The sequence below is a fragment of the Watersipora subatra genome, chromosome 3 (genome assembly GCF_963576615.1).
Source record: "Watersipora subatra chromosome 3, tzWatSuba1.1, whole genome shotgun sequence".
Classification (NCBI taxonomy): domain Eukaryota; kingdom Metazoa; phylum Bryozoa; class Gymnolaemata; order Cheilostomatida; family Watersiporidae; genus Watersipora; species Watersipora subatra.
Genome location: NC_088710.1, coordinates 5676045 through 5689699, shown reverse-complemented (window position 1 = coordinate 5689699; position 13655 = coordinate 5676045). Strand labels below are relative to the sequence as shown.

The 13655-nt window shown below is 33.9% G+C and overlaps 2 protein-coding genes across 2 annotated transcripts in view; one reads left to right on the top strand and one right to left on the bottom strand.

The window, feature by feature from the left end:
• LOC137390281 (titin homolog) overlaps nt 1–810 on the bottom strand; it is a 35332-nt gene extending 34522 nt beyond the window's left edge. Inside the window, exon 1 of the mRNA XM_068076615.1 lies at nt 222–810. Within this exon, the coding sequence (XP_067932716.1) occupies nt 222–810 (589 nt within the window). The remainder of the gene's footprint in view (nt 1–221) is intronic.
• Nucleotides 811–7515: 6705 nt separating this feature from the next.
• LOC137392172 (uncharacterized) lies at nt 7516–12227 on the top strand. The gene is made up of 4 exons (XM_068078808.1): nt 7516–7623; nt 8438–8579; nt 10108–10322; nt 11597–12227. The coding sequence occupies exons 1-4, from the start codon at nt 7554–7556 to the stop codon at nt 12022–12024; spliced, it is 855 nt and encodes a 284-aa protein (XP_067934909.1). The 5' UTR covers nt 7516–7553; the 3' UTR covers nt 12025–12227.
• Nucleotides 12228–13655: the final 1428 nt, after the last annotated feature.

Here is a 13655-nt window from a genome sequence, read left to right as displayed (position 1 = left end):
TATGCTGACAATATGCTGACAATATGCTGACAATATGCTGACGTATTGAAACACTTTGTTGATGAGTACCAATGGCAATAGAAAGCTATACTCGCATATAAAATTGAAAACAATCATATGTTAAAGCGACCTAGAAAACATCAGTAAGTCACAAAATTTAATGTTCATTACATGATAACAGCTATACCAGTGCTAAACATATCTTTTTAATGCACACTTACCTGATAGTATATCTCTTTGCGGAAATGGATTTGGTTGAGTTGTTACTGCTTCTCCGTTATTATTTGTCATATTTATCAAGGCCTTGCGCTGCTTTTTTGTAAACATTCTAAGCAGATAAAGAACATGATTTTCTGGTTCATTTGTATTTGTCAAATGCAATACAGTGCTTCCATCATCGTTTTTTAATCTCAACAGGGTGAACTTTTGATCACTGGATAGGCCTTTCCATAAGTAATCCACTACTTCCTGTGCGGTGTAGTCGAAAGAATAGGAGAAACTTTGGAAAAAAACTGCATGTAGAGGTGAATTGTGATGAGAGTTACAGACCTTCATGATTTTATACCTCTGTTTTACACTCAAGCCGTCTAGCATTGACTTCAATCCTTCTAAATCGTGCAGATATGCTGCTACTATGACGGCTGTCGTGGCTCCAGTATCATGTTCTGTTTTTCTCCTCACCAGCTCATACTTTGTAGCTGCATCTGTTGAGTCAAGAAGGTTTCTTAAGCCGAACGTTGCTACGCTCCATGTCGGCCCTGCGCAATAATATTTCAGCTCTTCTTCTAGTACCTCAATTTTGGCAGCCATTGCTACTAGTAGTTTGGTGGAGTTTAGCCTAATCTAGTTTTGCGCAGTTTACCTGGGAGAGCTTTACTGTTATCTTATCAGATAGCTGATAAGTGTTAAGTGTTGGCTTATTGACATAAAACTAGTTAACTATTAAAGCTAGTAGAACTTACTACTGGCTTTAGGCGTGTCACCATACAAAAGCCAAATTATGACTCATGCGCGGAGAATAGCTTGTTATAAGATGTTTGCTGTACACTAGTATAGCTTCTTTCCCTTTTTGCCGATGATGTTACGTTAAGTATTATGAATATCATATTTTGTATATGATATGAGCCATTAGAAGTATAACATATCATTGATAATTGCTTTGTTCTCACTAAAAAGAAGGTGAGTTGACGGAAACTACAAAAAGTTAAGGGATGAGTAAAAGCCTAACTGTGAGGTGTTTTTGCAGGTTCTTTACAGTTGAACTTTGCATTTAGTTGTAAGGTATAAGAATTGCACACTATTTTGTAAATTTACAGGAAAGTCAACTTTAAATAATTATTGTGGTATGGTTATGTCAAATATTTTGCTAATCATTCGGAATCTGATAACAGTCTGTAAATAGCTGTAGTTATAATTGGTACAGAACTTAATTGCAATGCAACTTCATTCTTAAACCCTTTTATACTGTCTAGTGGAGTCTTTTGGTCCTGACTGAGAAAGGATGGATTATACTGAAATCTTAGTGTGCAGCCAGAGCAGTGACTTATGTTCACAATTTAGGGCGCTCACAGACACTATCATATTAAATGAAAGTGCTGTATTATATCCTTTATCATGTTTTCATCCAGACTTCAGTACATTAGATTGATTATGTAATGGCATTATAGTTGTATTAGTAAAGTTTCCATCTTAGAGCGGCATGTTTGTAGTTGCTAGTATATTCCTCTTTAGCATCATGATCAGCTCTAATATATTTTATATAATATTTACAAGTTTCATTGAAAATCTACCATTCTTTATCAATCATCTCCTAACAAAAATTGATATCTGCAATTGACAAGCCCCAATTAATGGTGGATGACACTCCTCGCTAAACATGTTCAAACATAATCTTCTCTTTATAATGTTGCACTGCAGCTTTATTTTCAATATACAGTCAGCTGACCTCTACTTCTATGTTGCACTCCTTTACAATGACTGTGATTTGAAGTATATTACAAAAACCTAGTGAACGGCCAGTCTCTAAACAGTTACACATCTGGTCGTCTTACAAATTCTTAACATAAGACTGAAATTGGACTCAGACTCATCCTTCCGAGTTCAGAAATATAAGAATCTTTATGCTCTGTTGTCTAAAGACTTTAAAAAATGTTTATAAAGTCTTTTGAATTGCACTTGAGTTAATTTTTTCAGACCTTTAATTCAGGAGTTCCCAACCTTTTTTATTCAGTTCCTTATGCCTTTTCACAAACTTGATTTCCCACACACTTTTAGCCAGGTACATGACTAAAAATAAACCGATACAAATTATAATTCCATTTTATTGTGCATATCTAAACATATAACAACATATTATTAATTTTTATACAACACGCGTACAACACGCAACATTACATGACATTCGGCATGGAAGTGAATTGGTTTATGACTAGGTTAAGTTACTATCCAATCAAAATCTGGAGGGATGGATTCACATATATCTGTGTTCTGACTAATAGCTCATTATTAGCAACTAGTGTTATAGATAAAACCAAAATAGTAAATGATGGGACCCAAAATCATACGGCACTGCAGGACATAAATTAAAAATATAACAAACCGGACACCTCTCTGTTCCCCCTTGTATATTCAATTCATATTCACTAGTTTAGTTAATATAGAGAAAAACTGTCAAATAGTTTGCAAGGTTTGTAATCAATTAGTAAAAAAACTTGCTACAGTAAGTTTAGATGAGAAAATGTTACGGGAACTAATAAGCTGCCGCGCACTGAATGCAGCTTGAGAATAAAAAATGGTAGACAGCAGCTTTAGGGTCAAAGTTCAATCTCATCTGTGCAAAATAAAAATACTACCAAATTATATTCCTTTAATTTTTATCGCATAGTCTAAGTTTTCTCTCTAATATGTGTGTGTGCGTGCGTGCGTGTGTGAGTGTGTGTTAACCAACAGAATCTTTATAAGCACGATGAGAAACGCAAAGTAGACTGATAAAGTACAAATCAACGCAGGTCTTCAATGTACATCAGTTAAGTAATTTAAGCTTAGCTAAGCAAATAGTAGATGTATCTTAAAAATTATGTAAATCTTAAATACAGTTCATAGCTCTTGCTGAACAAACGTTACAAGCAAAGTCCTTGAGCCATGCTAAATCAGTGTTTTAGAATTATCTTATCGGTTTATATGTTACTTGTAGCTTTTATTCGTGTTCTTGGTTTCCAGACTCATCAGTGGCTGTAGCAGTACGTAAATACACATCAAGTTTTTTTTGCCTTTTTTCCATTTCTTCTAACCTGGTTTCCATCTTCTTCATAGCTGCAAAATTAGTGTGATGAATCTTGCAATTCAAATATCTGGTTAAATGATAAAACGGTTATTGTAATATATGGACAAAAGTCACAGATTTTATAGGAAAAAATAATTATGTTGCTTCACACCATTTAGCTAACTTTAAGAGTACCAAATAAAGTGGATTAGACTTGTCTATAAGTTTTCGGTTGTTATTTACTTGAAATTAACAAATTGTCATAAAAAGCTTTGAAATTCTTTTCAAAGTTATTAATGTCTATCACTGCAAAGCTCAAACTGAAACTACAAACATCCTTTTGAGTAGCAAGTAATTTGTGCTCATGTTTTTACACCGTACTTTAGATAATAGCCATTTTCTAACAAAAACCATTCACAAGTTACATCGTTTGGCAGTCACAACAATTTAATGGTCATTGACTGTTAATATACTGACTGGTAATATATTGATTGTTAATATATTAACTGTTAATATATTGACTGTTAATATATTGACTGTTAACATATTGACTGTTAATATAATGACTGTTAATATTTTGACTGTTAATGTATTAACTGTTAGTATATTAACAGTTAATATATTGACTGTTAATATATTGACTGTTAATATATATTAACTGTTACTATATTGACTGTTAATGTATTGACTGTTAATATATTGACTGTTAATATATATTAACTGTTACTATATTGACTGTTAATATATTGACTGTTAATATATTGACTGTTAATATATATTGACTGTTAACATATTGACTGTTAATATAATGACTGTTAATATATTGACTGTTAAATATTGACTGTTAATATATTGACTGTTAATATATTGACTGTTAATATATTGACAGTTAATATATTGACTGTTAATATATTGACTGTTAACATATTGACTGTTAATATAATGACTGTTAATATTTTGACTGTTAATATATTAACTGTTAATATATTAACTGTTAATATATTGACTGTTAATATATTGACTGTTAATATATTGACTGTTAATATATTGACTGTTAATATATTAACTGTTACTATATTGACTGTTAATATATTGACTGTTAATATATTGACTGTTAAATATTGAGAGTTAATATATTGACTGTTAATATATTGGCTGTTAATATATTGACTGTTAATATATTGACTGTTAATATATTGACACTTAATATATTGACTGTTAATGTTTGTATAGCTTTTATTACTTTGAAGCCTGGGGCCAAGATATTTAGGAAATATATTTTTTCATGTAATCCCAAACTCTGGTAAACTCAGAATTGTTCTTTGCATTCTTTTTCTACACTTTCAGCGTACATAGAATTACAAAAAATTTGAATTTCTGTGTGATAAATGTTTCCAGTTTATTTCCCAAATATAATTCAATTGGACTATTAGTTCTTGAGGTATTGCCAAAACACTGAGGGGACTTGTAACCAGCTAAGAAATAAAAAAACTGCAATTGTGACGTTAGTTTCTAATGATATACTAATAAAAATTCTTAGTAATGAACGATCAAAAGTACAAAGCATTCAAAACGTGTTTGGTTTCGAATGCAAATATCTGGGTTCGACTCTTGTGCATAGCAGTTTTTTCTGACGCTCTAAGCGTGGCTTCATAGAGATGGACGAACACAGATTTATTATAGTAAAGACTACAGACTTTAGTTCTAATAAGTACACCTTGTGTATGCTGAGCTGCTTGCTCTGCCAGCATCATTTTTAGATCAGATTTCACCTTCTCCTCAACCAAAATCTTTCTTTGCTGTTCTAAACTATCTCTTTGCAGTTGAGTGATTTCTTGTATCTGCTCTGCAATAGGTTTGTTACATGTATGTTGACTCTCACAGCTTTTGATTTATGCAAAACAATTTTGTCAACAAAATGATCAGACTACCATCAAAACTTGTTAAGCAGTAATTGTCTACCCAATTTTGTTGTGCAAGACAAAGTAGAAACAATTTCTCGTTGACGATGAATAAGAAGTATAATGTGTTACTACCTAATAATAAGTTATCATGGAATAAAAAAATCATTGATAGTAGCAAGTAATTTAGTAAGGCTATGCTGCCTTGTTTCTGCAGACTACTGTCTCTTCGGCTCAGTGGGCGAGTTTGCTATAAGCATCGATATAAACCTATTTATCTATGCTTATATACCTGTATCTATGTACATGTATATAAGCTAACTGTTCCTAAGTCACGAGGGCAGTTTTTCTTTTGCTGTCACTATTTTAGTAAAAAGAGGAAATGTGTTATTTTTCTTAAATTAGTAAATATTGCATCTAGCTAGTTACCAGCAACTACTAGTAGAGATGAACTCCTACTATAAATGCAAGCTCAGCTTTGTTCCATTGCCCTACGAATTGTCAGTGTAGATCCATTGCAAAGAGTATTGACCTACGGTAGTGCCAATTGTTGCTGATACTGAAAGGCTTTGTAATGATTGGCCCTTTCCATTTTTCATCTTTAGCAGCATGCTTTGTTGTTCCTTTGTGCACCGCTTCAAAAGATATACGACCGCTTGCATGTTCTTCTCTGCAACTGCAGAGTGTAAAGGTGTATTTTTAAAGTCGTTGTAAGTTTTTAGTAGTTCAAATATTTGCTCATTAGACAGATCCCCTACTAGATATTTCGCTACCTCTTTAGCTGTGTACTCAGTGTCATAGGTACCTCTGTTTGCAACTGCGCACTCTAAAACAATAGAGTTATACATATTCCTGCTTAGCAGTATCTCATACTTCTGATCTGGAGATAGTCCATTCATCATGCATGTCAAACCGTCAAGATCGTGGATCCAAGCTCCTACCAATGCAGCGGTGTCATATCCACTTCCTATCTTCATGAGTTCATATCTTTGATGTGCGGGTGTCGTCTTCATCTTCTTTCTAAATGACAAGCTCGCCGGCTTGCTAGCTTTGATGTAGCTTTTCACTAAACTCTCTAGTTCACCAGTGTTGGCAGCCATTTTGTCTGTTCCTCAAGAGCAAATTGCTCATGCTTGTGCTACTAGGTTTCACGGTCACCTGATGCTGTTTAGTCAATTATCAAGTTATTTTGTACTCACACAATAGAGAGTAAACTTATGCACCAGTTAAGCTATTCATGACAAGCATCTGACAAATAGTTAAAATGATTCTAAAGAAAACACACATATTATGCTTTTGTAAAACAGACTAAATGCGCAAACCTCTCTTCTATAGCAACCTTCCCAGTATAAGGAGTCAGAGAATCATCAACTTTTAAACTAATCCAATGTTTCATGGCTTTTCTTAAATAAAACTTGGATTTAAATTCACAAACTAGTTGTTTACATTATGTTTTTAAGTTTTGCCATAAGATAGTTCATGTTATGGTTGAAATCATATGGTGGTCGGTGTTGCGTTAGCATCAATAATTCTTTTGTAAACTTAACATGGTTGGTTGTAAACTGATTACAGAGGTAAATGAATTTATACTGAAAATAGATTGAATATTAAGAATGCTAATGAGCACAGTCTAAGCTTTATGAAAAATGTTGATCAGGTAACTTTCTGGAAGTATGAGTAGCTAGCTGACAATTAAAAAGAATTGTCTCAGTGATGTTTTGAACCGTAAATATTTTAATCAACCACAGCTATTCATATTTGAGTCTTGAATTCTATCATGCATAGATGGTGGGACAACTCCCAGCTTTATAAATAGTGTAATGTCGTCGCTTGGCATCCTTTAAAATATACACTTCACAAGAGCATTTTGATATTTTGGAACATTTTAAGTTATTAGCCTCAATTGTGGTTCCACAAGCTAGGTTTCTATAAAAAATTGTAAAACGAAACTGATGCATGTTCAAATATTTAGAGAATAACTTTAAAAGGTAAATAAAAACAGAGGTCAAGAAACTATTTCTAACAAAGTTTAGAGAACATTGCATAGACACCAACAACTCAGCAGTGAATATAAAAATGTTGAGAATCTACATCTATTGTTCAGACTTAGTGTTATGTATTCACAACTCCCTAAAGTCTTCTCAATAGTTATTCACTGTCTGGCTAAATTTAGCCAAGGTCAATGAAAGGCAATAAATATTTTATCAACATTCTTAGGTGTTCACCGTTTACTTTGGGTGTAACATGTCCAGCCTTATGGGTCTACGTAATAGATGAATACATTAGAGCTTGTAACCATGGCAACTGATATTGAATGATATAATAATACGCACCATCTTCAGCATCTTCAGTCTGCAGTATACTCCAAGAATCACATCAAGGCATCTGAGATGCAGTTGAAAATTGGCATTATGAAAGTTTGGACAGCGTTTCTAGTGATAAATGCTATTTACTTTTCAGGTAAATTGTAAACATGCTTATTTTACACTGTATATGTGTACCTATCTGCTACAAATTAGGGCTATCGTTTGTCTATTCATTTTGTTAACTCGGTTAATTCTGTCTTCTATTGTACATGCATCTATGAGAGTTTTTATTGCGCAATACATCCCCATTGGGCTGTGCATTTGTGGCTTTTTGGTACCCAGCTGACTTCAAATTTTTTTAACTTTTCATGCATTTGGAAAAAAGTTAAAGGGAAAACTTTATGAACTATATTCATGCAGATTAACTGTTATAAAAAGCATAAAATCTTACAGGTAGAGGTGTGTGAAATCTGTTTATTTCAAGTTATATGCATGTAGGCCTATATGATTTAAAATCAGCAAATAAAAATATATGTAGGGTGATCATATCCGTACAGACTGTTATCTTCAACCATTAAAAAAATGTTCAAAATTAAGCCTATACAATCATTCAAATACGTACAAGTTTACAGATGTTTGGTTTACATATTTGAAATCATGACAAAATGAGGATTAATTTAATATATAATTTATGGTTATTAACTAATTGCATAATGAGTATCAGTGGCGTAAATGAGAATTTTGGTCTTCCAACAAATGGGTCTAGTTTATTTCAGTTGAATATCACAGTAATAGCGAGGATCCAATTAAAAAAATAACAAAACGCATCAACCCTATCTATGAGTCATTCTATCAGTTATGCAGTCCAACATTTTGATGGTCTTCAACATATGTAAATTTCATTATTTTTGACTAGTTTCTATATAGCTAATAATTCTATGTTATTATTTTATTATTTCTTATTAAAGAGGTCAGTGCTACCAAAAGGAAAGAGATAGTTGGAGTAGAAACAAAAACATTCTGTGCCGGACAGGAAGTCACGATCAGATGCTCTGGCAACAAAAGGATTGTTTCACTTGATGCCTATGCATACTACACTTCTGCTGATGTGTAAGTGTCTCTATAAATAGTTACAGTACAGCAATATAGAGGTGAAGTCTCTTTGTATGTTCATAGCAACATAGTCTACCTAAAACAGTAATACAGGTGTTTTTCCTAAAATCACTTGTATTACAGATCAGTACACAGCATGTTAATAAGCATACAGTGTACCGATTCATTGTACCTATTCTTGAGAATGTTCTGAAGTAGAAAGGGAAGAAATGTCATGGTGCCTTTAATTTAACTAACATTGCCTGTATAGAACTTTGCTAAATTAAGTAAAACATCACTCGACTGTTCTGTCATTAAGGGCGGCTCTACTGCTTGCTAATTAATTAGCCACAATCACACACCCAGTTTGTACTTCCTTTGCATGAACCAATGCAGGCTCATTCCTCCTGCTTCAATCTACAATTTATGGTAATAGGTATATAGGTAGTCATGTTATAACAAAGAGAGTTTGATAGTTTCGTATCTATTGTTAGTCATCAAGAGATCTCAAGTATAGGGCATTTTGTCATGCATACCAACAGCATTTCCAATTAGGTGAATTGCATATCCATTGTCTATTTTGACTGCCTTAAAAAGGAGGCAATCTGAGGATCTCAGACTTCAATCAGAATAGCCAAGTTTGTTACATAAACGTTGGCCACAAAAATGTAAAAAATAATTTAAAAATTGTTTTAGCTAATAGTAATTTATCTTATAGTTATCTATACTTGTTGACAAGCGTTGGCAGGTGTTGAAAAGTGTTGCTACATTAATAGTGTCAAAATACTCATGCCAAATTATGTTGTACTTTTGTTGACACTATTTCCTGTCTGAAAGAAAACAACGCTATTGAACAGGTTGTTTACGATAAAAAGAGACAATTGTATTTAGCTAAAAATTATTGTCTAATCATACAAGAGGTTAGGTTTGACCTTTTTAAATCTAATAGCGTATGGCAAAAGCTATTTGGTTTCCTTCTTTTCAACATTTGCGATATAACTAAACTTGGTGGCTGTTTGGCTGTAAAGGTGTTTGTACAAATGTGTTACAGCTGATCTTATTTAGGGATTTTGTTACTACCAAGAGGTCTAGCAAGGTTTTTACTTTTTTCATGACATACTGCAATAACGGCTTCAAGTACAAATTATAGTTATATTTTATAATCCTGTATAGCCCACGTATTTAGTATCATCCTATACATGTATCAGCTTAGATAATGATATTAAGTTCTTATTTCTGTTTTTTTGCCGCAGTTGAGACAAATTCTATTTATAGAACTTTAATTTTATTACTAGCTTATTCTGGTGACGTTTGTAGTTTCAGTCGCTGACGCATAGTTTTGTATTTCATCATCAATGTGCTGCCACTCGCTGCCATCGCTATTTACTCACAAAGTGTCAAAGGTTTGTATTGCTGGTCTTTTTCTTCTCTCAAGCACAGCAAACAAACTCATTTTGTGCTCACGAACAATGTGGCGAAGAAAAAACTGCCATACTATAGATTTTTACAACACCTTCTGATAAAACAATGTATTGCATGCTTGTAGAACTCCATGCAAGACCAGCAAGCTCACACAAGTAGGCCAAGACTTCTGCAGTGAGCACAGGCTAATGGAATGGCAAGGGTTGGGCCAACATATGCAGTCTCAATGTGTGAACAGAGAGGAGTGCCACATCGTCCTTCCTGTCTCCAAGCACCCTACCAAAGCTTGTGCCAACACACACTTACTGCACGCTGTTGAAGTTAGACTTCAATGCTCTGGTGAGGACATCTTACATTTTTTATAAGCTTTCATTTAGTTGTTCTCATTCCAGGGCTATAGTTGTGAAAGTGCAAGCTTGTTTCAAATGACTGTATTTTTGGTATAGAGGGAAATTTTAGCTGTGAGCTCATCTGACTTCTTTTAGTCAACTATTTGAGCTTTTTAAAAGTCCATCAGTTTTGCTATCAAATCGCTCTATGCATTTCAATGGGATTTTAGTGCTTTCAACTCTGTAGTTTGCTTAGCCTGGACTATCAGTTTAATAGATAAGGACTCTACAGAGAAGAAATGCTAAATTTTATTTCTCAGAATTGAATTATAGCTGTAGGCTTTTCTTTTAGCCTTTTGTCAATGGTTACCCTGTAGCAAAGTGTTTCCTCAGTCAAATCCATACAAAAAGATATGGGTATTTAGTCAATATGGCGCTGACCATGTTGAGTGTGTGGAACTTATGCTAATACTATTTGAAGCACCGCATAACTGCAACCAAAAGGAAAAATTCTACAAATTTTTGTGAAGTTCATATTATCCTATGCACTAGGTGAGATTGTATAAATAAGTATCCAACAATATTTATCAAGAAGCTTCTTTTTCATCAGATGAATAGAATGTGGGATATTTTTGGATTTGTCTCCTCTATTCTGCCATTTGCACGATGCTCAATGAAACGAGGCCTGGTGGACAACAGCGCGGCTGTATTAGCAGTTTTTGTACATCCGTTCATACCATAAAACTGGAAAAATTGGCTACTTTTAATTTTAAGATAATATTTATATAGAACTTTTGTTTTTTGTGTAAAATTGAAACAGTCTTCAGTGAACAGTGCTGGCAAGCTAACGAGCTATTTATTGCATATGTTATCAGTTTGTTAACTTGTAAAGTAGTTGAAAATGTTATAATAGCCAAAAATAGTTTACAGCTTTCACAACAATAGAGGTAAAATGTTCAATTAAAGGAAGTTGGGTAACGATTCGTCAGCTCTTTGGCTAGAATTAGAAGATCCATATATTCAGTAAATGTTAGAAAAGTCGTATAAAATGAGGAAAATCATAAAATGTAAGAAACAGCTTGACTCTTAATATACTCAATCACTGAGTTATTAAAAGTCTTATTCCCGATTAAAACAGGTTTCCTGTTCTGCAAATTTGTTGTTTTCATGCTTTTTTAACAAAAGCAATAATCCCTTTTTCTCTGTGTAATTAGTTTTTGTAATGACATTGAATAGAGTGTCAATTGATGATGATCATCATCTCATTATGATGTATCATTTCAGCACCGAAGGGAAAAATTTATCGTCGATCAATCTATGGTGTCGACTCCATAGAGCTTTACCCTAGCAAACATGGAAAAATCCATTCAAGCCATAACCATCACATGGATTCAAGGAAATCGAAAGAAACTAGGAAGGGTTACAACTCCAAAAGCAATGACCGATACAGATCCAAGGAGAGCCACAACAAGAATTCTTGGGAGAAAAATGGGAGCAAGGGAACAAGTCGTAACTATGATGACTCAAGAGGGTATGCCCAGGGAGGAGGGTATGCCCAGGGGGGAGGTGGACATCAGAGTGGTGGAAAATCAAATGGTAAGAGCCACTCTTACAGCAGTGGAGCTGGCTATCAGGTTTCCTCCAGTGCTGCCTATCTCTCTCCTCTTCTCTCTGTTTCTTTTGCTTGGCTGGCAGCACTGCTGCTGTATTAGCTGATTACAGCTTGAGTTATTCAACGCTAGAGAAAAGCTAGCTTTGCTGAACATTGTTCCTTTTTGCAATAAAAAAGAAAATATTAATGTAATTTTTTAGTTTAGAAGTTTTTACTACGGAGTCCATGCTTTATAAACGGCAGCTTAGAATGTGACTTTTTTTTATTTGAGCCTATAAATATAATTGGCTCACAGATTGCTTACTTCATTGCTTTATCTATTTTCGGAGGTTAGTGCAATAATAATAACTATTATAATTATATTAACCTAATAATAATTATTATTATATAATAATAACTGCTATTAGGTTAGTGTGTTATCATTGTAATAATTTTTATTATAATAATTATTATTAAGACACCAATAGAAATCGCAAATTAATGTAGAAAAGACACAAAAACACACGAAGAAGGCAACTACTAACTCTTGTAGCAAACACAGTGATTGATAGTTTTAAGGCTACTCTGTCTAATCAACTTACTATGCGTCTTGCGAAAATATATCCCTATAGGATTTGACATATTTAGACTGTACAGCTGTCTCAAATAAGACATACTGTCACAAGCACCTGCCTAAGCTGTCTCTCACTGTACATAGAATGCCAACGCCATATATGATGAGGACTTTTAGTAGCATTAATAACTTGAGTCATGCTCAGCTCTAATTGCTGCCGGGCTGTCTAGCAGGCTACCTTGTCTACATTATGCTGACATGATGTTAACGCAAGCATTTCATAGACCACAAGCATGATATCATTTCTTTCAAGAAGCAACACTTAAGTCTTACCGATTGTATATGTTATCTTTCATTCAATGGGAGCTGGTCCCGTGACGACAGAGACCAGGTTCACTCGCATTCTATCAATGGCGGTAAAACTGGCCATTATTATGCACACATGATTGCACAGATTCAATTTCAGGAGCTTTTGCTATAATAAGATTCACATTCGTTCAAAGCCATACTAAGTGCTTTAGGAAAAATGATTGCCCTGCACAGGAACCAAACTCAGATATTCAGCTTACCAGCCAAACACAATACCATCTGTACTGCTCGACCACCTTACTGCATCATAGAATAATTGTTCACATACTTACTACAGATGATGATCTCTTACGGTGCACAGAACTGCTAGTATACTAGTTTTAATGATTTCACAAGGCATAGCTTTGGTACTAACAGAAAAGATCCTTGGTCAATTGAGTTTAGTGCACAGCGCTCCATGATCTGTGATAAATTTACTAATGTTTCTAAAAAAACTTGCATAAAAACCAGGCTTTACAATTTATGCCAATATTTGAAACCGAAACCTTGTTTTTGTGTACAAGCAATCGAGGCTCAATATTAAAAGTTGAAAAAAATAATATTTATTGGGTTCTACTAACAGCCAGCAGAAGCCAGATAGGGGTCGTGTCACTTTAAATTAAACCACGGAGAACACCAGATTGGAACTCGAGCTAATAAGATCTTTTTGCAGCAGGAACTTTACAGGCATGACAAAAATGTGTGCTATAACTGTGTCAATACCAACTCAGATATGCGTTATAGCCTGAAATCCAGCCAAAAGCCTGAGTTTAAACATCTTACTACTTGTAACTGTTGAAGTATTGACCTCTGATCTCAAAATGAAAGTT

Bases quoted from the DNA above. Each gene is read 5' to 3' on its own strand.
- LOC137392172 (XM_068078808.1), top strand. From the start codon at position 7,554: ATGCAGTTGAAAATTGGCATTATGAAAGTTTGGACAGCGTTTCTAGTG. The intron at 7,624-8,437 runs GTAAATTGTAAA...TTCTTATTAAAG, and splicing joins AAATGCTATTTACTTTTCAG to AGGTCAGTGCTACCAAAAGG. The intron at 8,580-10,107 runs GTAAGTGTCTCT...GCATGCTTGTAG, and splicing joins TACTACACTTCTGCTGATGT to AACTCCATGCAAGACCAGCA.